The sequence below is a fragment of the Podarcis liolepis genome (assembly GCF_965112155.1).
Source record: "Podarcis liolepis genome assembly, chromosome: 10".
NCBI lineage: Eukaryota > Metazoa > Chordata > Lepidosauria > Squamata > Lacertidae > Podarcis > Podarcis liolepis.
Window position 1 is genome coordinate 19,689,281 of NC_139562.1, and position 14,118 is coordinate 19,703,398.

The 14,118-nt window shown below is 43.6% G+C and overlaps 1 protein-coding gene across 7 annotated transcripts in view; it reads right to left on the reverse strand.

Moving 5' to 3' along the window:
- Positions 1-14,118, reverse strand: part of IQSEC3 (IQ motif and Sec7 domain ArfGEF 3) — a 142,936-nt gene that overhangs the window by 67,814 nt on the left and 61,004 nt on the right. For all 7 annotated transcript variants that reach the window (XM_083461890.1, XM_083461891.1, XM_083461895.1 and 4 more), the window contains exon 2: positions 12,028-12,108. In XM_083461890.1, coding sequence (XP_083318016.1) covers positions 12,028-12,108 — 81 coding nt within the window. The remainder of the gene's footprint in view (positions 1-12,027; positions 12,109-14,118) is intronic.

Sequence of the window (14,118 nt, forward strand, 5' to 3'; positions counted from 1 at the left end):
TCAGAGCCGGTCTCCCGAGGGTTGCGCAGAGCTTCCTGAAGCCTGGAGAGCGAGAGGGGTCGGTGCGCACCGATCCCTCTCGCTCTCCAGGCTTCAGTGAAAGCCTGCATTCGCCCCATAGGACGCACACACATTTCCCCTTCATTTTTGGAGGGGGAAAAGTGTGTCCTATAGGGCGAAAAATACGGTATTTTTGACCTTATACACGTCATGACTGCATTTTGATTTGTCACTGGCTGCCGATACGTATTATTTGTTGTTTGCATTGCTTCCTGTTATTCCTAAGAGGCGTTATATTATGTTGTTGCTTCCTTTTTTCCTGTGGCTCCTTTGTACAGTGTGTCTCATTTCATGGGCAGCCTTGGCTGACTCCATGACTCTACCACGCTCTTGAAATATCAAATCAAACCCTTCACCATCTACTCCATCCACAACCTTGTGCTCTTACGTTAGAAGTGTTTAGCAATTCAAAGTTACAAAGGGGGAGGCAGCAGCCTGACCAGACTGTAGAGAGAACTGGTCCAGGACAAGACCCAAGAAAATCGATTATATTATGTTCTTCACTGCTAATTGGTGCTGAGGCTGCAGGCAGCCTCCTGGTTGACGTGATGAGTAATCCAGTGGGCACTTTAGGAATGAGTGCACAGCTGTTTGATGCCTAAACTGTATTGAGTTGGAATTTAATTGCTCCATAATCACGAAGTAAACACTTGCCAGTTGCATTGATCATGTTTCAAGTCTGATCTAAGCAGCACTTTATACACGAGAAAATTAAACTTCAAAAGGAAGCTAACGCATGCAAAACCCATGGGCAGGGAGCCCCCCTGCCTCCCTTCTTTTTACAGTAATTAAAAATCCACCTCTGCTGGATTTCAATTTCTGGAACCTTTTCCAGGTGCAGCTTGAAACTCCACCTCCATCCACCAAAGCTGTCGTTTCCCATATCCAGGACTGTGGGAGCCCCCAGTTCTGCATCAATGCAACATAACCTCCAACACTACATGGGTCTGTGCTATACAAAAGGTGCATCTATTAGCCACTCATTTTCTAGAGATGCTGGGGAGAGAGGAACTCAGAGGCTGTGTGGTGCAATGGCTAGAAGATTGAACTTTGACTGGGGAGACCCTGGTTCAAATCTGTGCTCAATCAAATCTCTTGGGTCACTTACCACCTCTCATTTTAGTCTACCTCATGGGGTCGTTGTCAAGAGCAGCAGGAGGAGAACCATGTGCTCTACCTCGATGTCTTTAAAGGAAGGGTGGGACAGAATTGTAATAAATAATCCCTCAAATAGGACAAATTTAGCAATTCAGAGGAAAGTTGGTAAGACATCACCTCAAAGACCAACCCCCCCCCAAACCTGAGAGATGCTGAATCACAACAGCTCTAGGCCGATGTCTGAACTTAGTAAAGAAAAGCTGAACTATGGAACTCCCTGCCAGAAGGAAATTGCTGCAGCAAAGAATTTAGCAATATTGAAAGAGGGATTAGATACCCACAGAAAATTATGTCAGCAGTTGCCTTGTGATTATGCTAAACTCCACCTCCACTTGTCTCCATTTTTGACTAACTCTGTTCCTCAGAAATTGTCGGCCATCTCTCAGAGTAGAAATATCTGCTACAGATGATACTTTAAGAAGCAACTGGGGAAAGGTTATACAGATAGTGTTTCCCATAGGACAAGGGAACAACAGTATTGGATCTATAATATCTATTGATGTTGCTATTAAGAATAATTTCTATATGAGTTTGCTCTAAAGGCAATACATACCATAATAATGTGCAATAATAATAATAATAATAATAATAATAATAATAATAATGCATAGTACTGTTTTTGGGCATTGCCTTGAACAGCAGCATGGTGGTTTATTTATCGGGTGGTACTAGTGTAAAATACCACAGAATCTTTGGTTATAAATACTTAATATATGTATATTTTGTATAAGGTAAAAAGGTAAAGGACCCCTGGATGCTTAAGTCCAGTCAAAGGTGACTATAGGGTGTGGTGCTCATCTCGCGTCAAGGTGAGGGAGCTGGTGTTTGTTTGCAGATAGCTTTCTGGGTCACGTTGCCAGCATGACTAAACTGCTTCTTATGCAATGGGACACCATGACGGAAGCCACAGTGTGTGGAAACGTCGTTTACCTTCCTGCCACAGCAGTACCTATTTATCTACTTGCACTGGTATGTTTTCAAACTGCTAGGAGCTGGGAGAGAGCACCAGGAGCTCACCCCATCGCGCGGATTTGAACCCCCAACCTTCTGATTGGCAAGCCCAAGAGGCTCAGTGGTTTAGACCACAGTGCCACCCGTGTCCCCTATATTTAGTATATGTATATTTAGTATATGGTAGAGCATGAGACTCTTAATCTCAGGGTTGTGGGTTCGAGCCCCACATTCGACAGAAGATTGCAGGGGCTGGACTAAATGACCCTCGTGGTCCCTTCCAACTCTACAATTCCATGATTCTATGATTACTGGGGATCAGAGGTGAGGAATCTTTTTCAGGACTGCAATCCCTTGTGGGCAAATTTCTGGGAACCACATGTCAATAGTCAGCAGCACCAGAGTCAGAAGGGAGCAGAGCAACGGATGTGATTCTTACCTTGTACAGGAGGATATGTTCCAGCCACCCAACAGTCAGGGGTTTCCACACACATACGCCACACATTCTTCTCTCCATCCGGGCAAACAAGAAACATTGTCATAATTCCGGGACACATCCTAAGCTGCCCCAAGCACTGATGGAGATTGTTGAGTAGGGCCAGTGAGGGATGTGGCCTCGACAGAAGACCTAGCTTGGAGGAGGACCATATAGAGAAGGCTGGAGGGTCATCTTCAGACTCTTAAGTCTGAGGGTCTCCAACCCTGCGGGGGATAGACTGAACCTCACAATTTGTCTCCTTTATTGATGCGAGGAATTATGTCTAAAGAGACATCCGGACTTTGTTATCCATTTGCAAGTGAAGTGCCTTTCAAACCAGAACAATGTGGATGGTTGCAAAATGGCAACACCCATTAAATTTCATTCAGGTAGGCTTAATGCTACGTCTCGATTCCTGAAAGATTGGAGGAAACTTTTGCCTTTCTGAAATAGTTTCATCTGACATGTGAATAGTAAACTCATTCTCTGAAAGTGGATCCTTATGTGGCCTAGAAACAGCACAAGAATAAGGTATTAGCATGCCTGGAGGAACCTCCAAAATTTGTACAAATACAAAAAAAACTTTAGGGGGAGGAACTAGGGTGGAGGAAGAAAACCAGCCCAGTGAGGGCTGAGCACCCTCAGGGACCACAGAATGCTGGCTGATGGAGGGGGAAATGGAAAACAAGGAGGAGAGAAGGATGGAGGGTGTGGCTGGCTGGGACCCTGAATAGAAGCACGCCACACTGCAATAAGTTGTTCTGTAGATTGTTGTGTAAACCACTTTTGTGTCTGTGTATGCTGAAAAGCAGTCTTTCATATATCAGAGATAAACAAACTGGAAGCAATGCATTCCTCTTGGCCAGGCATCCCCAAACTCGGCCCTCCAGATGTTTTGGGCCTACAACTCCCATCATCCCTAGCTAACAGGACCAGTGGTCAGGGATGATGGGAATTGTAGTCCCAAAACAGCTGGAGGGCCGAGTTTGGGGATACCTGCTCTTGGCTCACCCACACATGGATCTTCAAAAGGACTGTAGAGTTAATTGGCTGCATGAGTCCCCTTCAGCATCTTCTGCTTCACGTGCTTTGGAATGCTTTCTCCATTGAAGGCAGGGTGTAGAGTTTCTGTGCTGTTGTTCCATTCATCTCCACAGGGGAGCCCCGGCCAGCTTCTGTGATGGACGCTGACCCCCCAGAGCATTGCATGTGCCGTTCCATCGCATCGTGCTTTCTTGTGCAAAAGCAAATGTGTGGGATGCCGTCGTGTCAGAGGCGGAGGGTTTGCCAGGACCATTTTAAAGGTCATTGTTCTGGAATGCTAAATTCCACCGGAGTGAGACTTGGAGAAATGGTGAGGCAATTACTGGCCTATTCAAATCCCCAGAATGCAGGCCTGTCGCTAGCAGATAAAAGCTGGCAGGGAAACAAGGCGCTTGTTCTTGAAATTGTGGGGTTGTGTCTATATTCAGCAGCGCAAGTAAAGAACGGGGCACGCCAATGACACAGCCTTTGTCCAGTCTTCCTAACTTGTTAATTGGGATTGGTTTGCCATGGGTCTGTCGAAAATGGTGTTTGGCTCAGGGTTGTCATAAACACAGGGTGGCCACGGCTGGTATTCAGCCTATTCTGCTGCCTCAATTTTTAGATGATGCATGCTATTGTTTTCTAATTATTCTATTGATACAACTGTGTAATTGTTCATTTTATGTTCAGTAACTCTCCCTGGTATCTATGGGTGGGGTACAAATGTTTTCAGTAAATAAATAATTGCAGAATAGAAAATTATTTAAATTGCAGTACTCATTTCTAATTTTGCGTCTATACATATAAATGAGAATGTGTTACTTTTATGCAAATCTGTAACGCCTTTCACCATCATTTTAAGTGAACTGCAAGTGGCCAGAATGCTGGAGCTCCCGCTGCCTCGTCTCGCCCCCTCTGCCAAAGCCCATGATGTGTGGCAATAGGAAGGTGCAAGTGGCCATGATGCTACAGCAATGTTGCCCTACCCACAGTGCTCCACTGGCTGTTACTTAAAGTGATGGCTGCCTCTTATGGAGATTCAGAGACAGACTACCCCTGTCCATGTAGTTTCAAATTCAATGGTGGCTAATAGGTATCCTGCATTCCATCAGTGTTATAAATGATTGCCATTTCAAAAGGAAATGAGAGTAAGGCTCCTTTCATTCTCCTTCCCTAACCTGGTTTTCCATTTTAATTCATCTTAATTAGTTGTTGTTTTTTTACTACTTCATAGTGCAATGGGAATCCCCCAAGCCATTTACAAATCCCAACAAATACCCAAATCTTATTATTGATCCTCAATCTGCCAGTCAGCATTTTGTGCCCACTAAGCACAAAAGTTCAGTCATCATCTGACAGGGTTTTCCTTTGAGGGTGGTGTTCCTTTCTCAGTTGTTGTTTTTGTTATTTTCCAAAAAAAAAAAAAAAAACCCACAAACCACCACCACCAACCCATCATATCTAAAATAAGCCTAAAATCTGAGGTTCAGTACAGAAAATTATATGGCGTGGAACATATATAAAATTTTACTAGATATAACCCATTATAATGACATTTTTACTAGTTTTTATTCTGTTTAATGATGCTTTCACTGATTCCCTCCAAAGCACCATAACACATTCACCAATTATCAATTTAATATTATTGTACTTCTGTAAGCCATGGGGTTCCCTCCACACCTGCTGATACCTAGTTCTTATGCAGGGATGGTGCCATTATAGCTGAATAAAGATCAGTACTCAAGAGAATGAATTTGCTATTAGTAAGTAGGACATATTTATGCATAAATGGTTCCCTGTTTCATCCTCCCAACAATTTGGTGAAGTACATTAGACCGAAAGACAACAAATGCCCCATGGACACACACTGAGCCTTGTGGCAGAGCAGGAATTGAACCTGTGTCTCCCAGGTCTGAGCCTGGCTCTGCAATCAACCCAGTGTTTCCAAGGTGTTGGAAGGTCCCTATCATTCTCAGCCAGCTTAGTCTACGATCAGGGATGATGGGAGTTATAGTCCAACAACATCTGGAGACCCAAGGTGAAAGACACTGGTCTAACCACCACACTAAACTTCGTCACATTTTGTTGTACCAGTAATACCACATGCCAAGTTAGTAGCACAGAATAAAATGCAGTGCAGCTGGTTGAAAGTGAATCTGAAACGAAGTTTCACATACAAAATGCATAACATTTTCCAGATTTGAAATGTCAAGTTTTGAATTTAAAATATATATCTAATATATATCTAAGCTTCACTTGTTAAATGTCATTTTAGAGAACATTTGAGGTGAAAACAAATCTATTCAACCATTCCATAAAAGTAGAAATCCAACACACACACACACACACACACGAGTTCACTAAGTTAAATATCCAGAAACTGAATTGCGCATTCTTGAAATTCCATTTTCAGCTTCAGAGACTTGGCTATGAAGATTTAAAGCATGGCGGGGTTGAATTTCACCACATCTTTAGACAGGGAGATGTTTCTGTTCCTTCTTCCTAATCTAGAATTCAGGGCTGAGCTGAATTTTCAAACAGTCTTTATTATGACCAATCAAAAGGCAGTGGGGGCAAAGTGAAGACGTTTCAGAAAAGGACAGCGTGTGTGTAGATGTTTGCATGAAAAGAAAAAAAGACATTCCAGGAACTGGTGTTTGTCTGTTTGCGTTTACCTTATGAACACAACAAGGCAGCTGAAGGAGATCCCCCACGCCACATTCATGGACACTTAAAAAAACAGGTTTAGAATGCCCTGATTGGACTCGCAATGGGGCAGAGCTCTTTGAAGAAAAGGATTCCAAGCTCAGCAGTCACACGGCCATACTAAGAAGTGTTGCCAAGTCAAAAGTCTGTCTTCAAAGAGAGGGCTACTCAGCTTCCTATAGGCATTCTGGCTTCCTATAGGCATCTGGTTGGCTGCACTGAGGACAGGATACAGGACTAAATGGAGCCTTTGGTCTGATCCAGCAGACCAGCTCTTCCTATGATCTTACCAAGCCCCACACTGCTACGAGGGCCACACTACTATGAGCACAAGGGGGGTGCTTTAAACCTGTTTTAAAGGAAGGGGAATCCTATGTCTACTTCATAAGCACACACACATACTGACCACTCAGAATTCCCCCCTAAGTTCTCAATGCCTGCATTCTTTCACAGGAAACACAAGTTTTCTTGGGAAACGAGTGCAAGGTTCAATACAGTGCTATCCAGAATAGATGGTATATCTACACTACACATATATATTGGTTTCAATATATGTTCAGCCGTCATGGTTTCCTGCAAAGAATCTGCTGAGCGTTCTCTGCTAGACATTCCATTTTACAGAACTGCATTTCCTAGATTTCCTTGAAGAAGAAAAATGTCTAACAAACCTATTAAGTCTGTGGTCTATAGGTATGCCCAGAGACAAAGGCTGCATACGCACCATACATTTAAAGCAAATTACACACACACACACACACACACCGGAATCCTGGAAACTGTAGTTTACTCCTCCACAGAGCTACAATTCCCAGCAACAAAACAAAGGTCCCAGGATATTTGTGGGGAGGGATATACTGCTCTTTAAATGCATGGTGTGTACACAGCCTTAACAGGGCATTTGACAATCACTTTTGCAGAGGAGAACACCACCCTTCCCCTCCCTGCTGTTCCTTAGTGTTGATAAGCATCTTGCAGCTTCTGCAAGCCATGGTGTGGGGGGGGGCAGGTTTGTTCCAACCACACTTTCTGCAGTGGAGGAGGAGGCGGAGCCAAGCAGCCCGCCCACTCTGCTGCCAAGGCCCCCGGGTCCCTTGAAGAGACAAGAGTCACTTCTCCGTTTATACTCCTTATTAGTCCCTATTCTATTTAATCGGCTTAGACTGATGAAGCGAGGCAGCGGCAGGGATCAGCCGGGCTGTTTAATTAAAGGATTGCGGCTCAGCCCTGCAGTTTGGGGGTTTGTGTAAATGAGCTGCAAGTACATTATTTAATCCATCGCATGGAGACGAGACGAGGCATTAATGAAGAAAACTCTAATTAAAACTAGACGGCTGGCAGTTATTAGCAGCATCACTTCTGACAGGCTTTCTCATTTACAATAAAAAATTAAATAAAAAAATAAAACTGCCTGTTCAGGAAAAGAAAAAGGGAAACAGGGAAGAATTCACTCTGTGTTATGTAATTTAAGATGCAGCGGCAATAGGCAAGCAGAGCAGGGTGGGGCGGAGAGAGCAGGCCTCTAAATCAGGGCTTAGCCTCATCAGGAAAGCCAGTTAGACTCCTCTAGAAATATGGCTGCCTCAGCATGAGTTCTGTTGAGCTAATACTAAAGATCTGATTGGCCCCAAGTGAGCCGATTTAGCTGACTGCTTATTCAGGATGCTAGGCTGGCTCATTTAAGTCCTGATTGGTCTCGCTTGCTCACCATATTTTCTCAGGTCCCCATAATTTTATATTTATATATATATATATATATATATATATATATATATATATATATATGTTCAGTAGCACCTTAGAGACCAACTAAGTTTGTTCTTGGTATAAGCTTTCATGTGCATGCACACTTCTTCAGATACACTGAAACAGAAGTCACCAGACCCTTTTATATATAGTGGGAGGGGAGGGTGTGGTTTTTTCTCAGGAGGGTAGTAGGAGAAGAGATAGTTTTTTGTTATTCTAGAAGCAGAGACAGGTCATGGAAAGATAGACCTATTGCAAAAGGATTGCTGTATTCAGGTGATAAAACAAGGACCATTGTGCCTGTTCCACAAGAAGGGCCAGCCCTACTGTTGGGTAGATGCTGGGTGGGGTGATGTGGGCAGCCGCGGTGAGGTGTCCATATAGGCTAATGCATACATGAGACTTTGAGTGAAAGAAACAGTTTGCACACTGCAAAAAAAAAGCCTCACTGCATTTACCATAAAATTAAAGAGCATTTTGCATCGCAAGAACAGGTTCCACTCTGGTAGGAGAGTTCTGCAGAACTGTGCAAGTTCTAGAGACACAGGCAGACAGAAAAGGAGATTGTGTGCTCCTAGGCGGCACATGTGTGAGATTAAGATAAAAATGCAAGTGTGCAATCCAATTCTCTGTGTTTGCCATAAAATCTCAGCCAGAGAGCTATGTTTCTCCTTGGACATAGCAGGAATTAGTTACGCACAACTTTTCTCTATTATAGCATCTCAGCTTGTTAGCAGCCATCAAAGTGCTGAGTTGGGAGTTTCTGCAGTTGCCTGATATAATAACTTCACCGTATCCCCAGCGAGAGCGCCTCGATGCAAACTACTTTGGGGAGGACGGGCATGATTACAAGTTACAAGATATATTGTAATTAATTCCCCTACATTCCCTCAATTCCATGGTAAATGCAACTTTGCTATCGCAGCGCTCGCTCTCAAGGGGAAAGTGCATCAGTTACAAGATCACTTGTTGTCAGTGCTTTCTCAAGAGCTCCACCCCTCCCTCCCTGAATATTCATTCCATCCCTGGAGAGATCTGCAAATGGGAGGGCAACTGCATCAGTGCAGCAAATAAGATAAACCCAGTGTCTTGAGAATATTGGCTTGAGAATATTAGTTTTAACTGCTTCTTTCTGCCTAACCAGGAACCTGTGTGTTGCACTAGCTTGTAGTTTCAAACGCCACTGGTGGGATTGCGATGGAGCCGGAGTAAGTGGTAATTCAACTTATCTGAATTACCTAACCTCTGGTGCTTTCAAGACATAACACATTGAATACTACAGTTGCTGTTTCGGGGGAGAATTTTTTTTTCATGCTTCCACATGGTATCATTATTGTTTCATCGCTATTCCAGAACATTTGGGCCATCAACCCATTTTCCCCCACATCTATCAGAAAAAAATCTAGCGAGTTCTGCAATATTTCTGTAGTGTGGAAGGTGTTTTGCACAATTTCCTGCAAAACAAGGGAGGGCAAATCAGGGCCAGGAAGGGGAGTGACCTGGAGAGAGGATGTAGCTGGAGGAAGAATGTGGCCAGGGGAGAATCCTGAGCGCCAAACAGAGAGGGCTGGGGGACTGAGCTCAAGATAATCAAATGCTTGACTAATAGGTAATACTACCAATACAGAGCTAGTTGGCAGGAGCGGGGACAGATTCACAGTCAAATTCTTTAAAAATGCAGTGCAGTTGGAATAACAGTAGTTCTCACTGTTCAAGTCTGTTCAGATGAACATCTGGAGCTTTTTCGCAGTATTCTAAAATTTAAATGGGCATTGATAATAATCCACATCAGGAATCATTATTTTGTTTCCAAACCCGGCTAAGTCCCAGTTCAGTTAAGTGAGCCAACTAGGAATGCAAATAGAAGGTCAATGCACCATAGCAAGTGAATTAATGTGACTGTTTTGTAAATAAATAATTAAATAAGATTACCATATATATATATATATATATATATGTATATATTTATATACATATATATATATATATATATATATATATATATGCAGGTTTTGGTGTCTTCGGGTGTCTTCCCGTGTAAGAGTTGGGGTGTCTAGGCGACGTTTCGACGAGGTCTCACTCGTCATCTTCAGGCTGGTGCTTACGGCTTCTTGTTACTGGAACAGAGCAGGATCTCAGTGTTTGAGTTCCTTCTGGGCAGAGAGGAAGTTCCCAGGATAGTGTGACTTTTCTTCTTTTGTTCCTTAATTACTTGAGGGATATCTTGAGTGATTTCTTGAGTGATATTCTGAGTACCACTTAGGAGGGTCATTAAGAGTGGATTAGTTGCTAAAGCTTTCGTGTCTTGACCTCTTGAACTTGTGAAGAGTTTTTCTGAGAAGATGGCTGTACTGCACTTAATTGTGCTCAGTACAGCCATCTTCTCAGAAAAACTCTTCACAAGTTCAAGAGGTCAAGACACGAAAGCTTTAGCAACTAATCCACTCTTAATGACCCTCCTAAGTGGTACTCAGAATATCACTCAAGAAATCACTCAAGATATCCCTCAAGTAATTAAGGAACAAAAGAAGAAAAGTCACACTATCCTGGGAACTTCCTCTCTGCCCAGAAGGAACTCAAACACTGAGATCCTGCTCTGTTCCAGTAACAAGAAGCCGTAAGCACCAGCCTGAAGATGACGAGTGAGACCTCGTCGAAACGTCGCCTAGACACCCCAACTCTTACACGGGAAGACACCCGAAGACACCAAAACCTGCATTCCTGTACCCGTGAAAATCTACGAAAGCAAATATATATATATATATATATATATATATATATATATATATGTATGTATATATATGTATATATATGTATATATATATATATATAGACAAGCATTTCATCTGCATGTTTAAACAGAGGAACCAATGAAGGCAGAAAGCTTGGTCGCAGGAAGCAAAAGTGGAGAGGACTGGTCTTAAGCTTTCTTGCCTTGTTTCTAGCACCTTCTCCCCACATCCAGTGAACTACCACCATTTATTTTGCAGCCACCTCTGGACCTGCAGGCCTCCTAATTTGCTCCCACCCTACCCACCAACTGCTACTAGAAGCATCCTTAGCTGAAAGCTCTTTGGAAAACTTTTTTGGCTCAAGGGCAGGGCAGGGCTGTGTGTGTGTGTGTGTGTGTGTGTGTGTGAGAGAGAGAGAGAGAGAGAGAGAGAGAGAGAGAGAGCATGTGTATGTATGTACTGTATAAAGGTTTCAGAAAACCCAGGCTTCCCCACTCCCAACTGCCACCACCCCTGTTCAGGTTGTTTTGGAAGTGGTGATGCTTCTGTTCTTCATTTGCATTGTCATGAAGCCCATCCGGAGCGAGGCATTCAACAGCAAATTATGCTTCCTGCTCTCACTCTGATTTGACTTTGCATGTGTAAGAAATATTAAGGAAATGGCACTGGGCAGCAGCAAGGAGTATGAACACCACCAATGTCAAATAGGGTGCATACTTCACATATTTGTTAAGGAAGGTGGGGGCCTTTTGGAGCGTGTTGCCTCAACACTGAATAACACTTCTCTCTATTGTCGTTCCTTCTATTCTGCCCCTTCTGCCTTGAGCCTCCCCCAACCTGCAGAAACTCCCAACAACTCTCAACACCATGGCCAATGCTTAGGGATGATCGGAGTTGTAGTCCAAAACATCTGGAGGGCACCAGGTTGGTGAAGGCTCCTCCAACGTAAGAGAACTACACAACCGGGGCTGGGAAAGGAAAGTTTATCCAATTTCATGCTTGTGCAAAAGAGAGAGGACCCCCTGCCGGCCACTTCTCGGTGCAGCTAATCCCAGCGTTTTGGTTGTGAATGAAATGAAGCCTGCATGTTTTGTGTGCAGGTGAAAGCAGGGAAGGGAAGGCTGGAGGAGGAACACAGGAGCAAGCAGGGTATGAATCGACAAAGTTTCCCACCTTGGAGAAGAGTCTGCCGATGAAGACTTCTGCTCAGCGTCAGCTGCAGGGCAGCAGAACTGGTGTAAAACAGTCTCATTCCTGTAACAGAAGACAAACAGGGGCTGGTAAGAGTTCGGCTCACTCACTGGCAAGCTAAGGGGGTCATGTCCTCTGGTCCACATCCACTCCTGGCCACTGATTCCCACTGCTGGTGTCGGTCCTTTAAGAGATAAAGGAAAACTTGGATTATTAAAAAATGAAACTCCTGCACTGTGTCAAGTGATCAGCAGCCTAACCCTGAAAGCTAATCCAGACAGTCCGCAGAGCACACGGAACAGTCGTCACAGGACCACACCATCTCAGATATACACAGGATGTGTGCGTGTGGCATTTCATGCTTGGATTCTCCTCTTTGTTAAGATCCTTCCAGAAAATCAAGGAGAATGCTTAGGCAGAAGGCTCCTTGATGTTCTACCTTGATGTTCTGAGAGCCAGTGTGGTGTAGTGGTTAAGAGCGGTAGTCTCGTAATCTGGGGAACCGGGTTCGCGTCTCCGCTCCTCCACATGCAGCTGCTGGGTGACCTTGGGCCAGTCACACTTCTTTGAAGTCTCTCAGCCCCACTCACCTCACAGAGTGTTTGTTGTGGGGGAGGAAGGGAAAGGAGAATGTTAGCCGCTTTGAGACTCCTGAAGGGGAGTGAAAGGCGGGATATCAAATCCAAACTCTTCTTCTTCTTCTACCTTCATATTATAGGAGAGGTGGGGGAGATGCATGGCAAAACACGCAACCCCCCCCCCCATATAAATATCTGAATTCGAAAAGTCATGGGCAGGACTGTACCATTTGTCTTGCTGAGCATCTTGTTCAAAACTCACACATAAAATCCATGTAGTTGGAAGCAACACATTAAATAAATTAATCCAGTTCCTTCCTCATACTGGGCTGAAGATGGACAAGTCTGCTGTCCATGAAATAGGCCTGTCTTCCCCAACTTATTAGCCACCAAACATTTTGGATTACAACTCCCATCAGCTCCAGCCAGCATAGCCAACGATCATGGAAAATGGGAGCTATCCAAGCATGCCTGGACAACAGCAGTTGGGGAAGGCTGGTACACACACAAAAGTATGTGTATGTTATTTTTAATATCACTCTAAAAATGATTATAAAAAAGAAAGTGAACTACATGGATTTACATTGCTCTCGTATTTGTTATTCCAAAACAAAACCATTATTTTTACATAATCAATTCTGCTGTCTTCCTTCCTTCTGCTGAACAATATTGGTAAACTTTGTTATAGAAGCCACATTCTGAAGCACCAGCTCATTAAAGATGAGGGCACTTTATCCTTCCAGTTGCTAGCAATTGCCATGTTAATGAATCTCACAAAACCTCACAGTCAGAATCATCAAATGACCAATGCAGTTGAGCCGATGAAACAATCTGCTGGAACTCCACAGCCCATCATCTCCTCCACAATTTTATTAATACTTCTAACCAATAGGCCGCAATAATTTGGGGCTCTCCAAAAACAAATCTGCAACAAAAATGCTCCTGCATTAACAAGATTAAATTTCCAACAGCGGGTATTATTACAGTTCAAGATCCCTTTCAGCTTATATATTATGCAGACTTATGCCCCGCCTTTCAAATACTTCATAAGAATGGCTTAAAATAAAATATTAAAAACACCATAAAGTCACTTATAAGCTAAAAAGAGTCAGTCTATAACAGCAGCACCCAAATAAAAGAGATCAACAAAGTTAAAAACACTCAAAGTTTGATAAAATAAAAAAGGACTTTGCCTGGATTCAGAAAGGCATCAGAGGCAAGTCCACCTGGGGAGAACAGTCCTAAACCAAGGTGCCACCACTGAGAAGACCCTTTCTCAAGTGGCCACGTGCTGCACCTCAGATGGTCTGGAACCTGAGAGAAGGCACTGGGGAAGGGATGTGAAGTTTCCTGCCAAGGATTATGGGATTTGTAGTCCTAGTCCCAGGCGGTAAAAGCTGTTCTGCTGAGGACTAGGAGTGTCCATTTCTCCCACTACCTCACCTTTGCCAGAAGCTAGATTTTTGGGGGCAAGAGCCAATAACAGAGGTTGGGT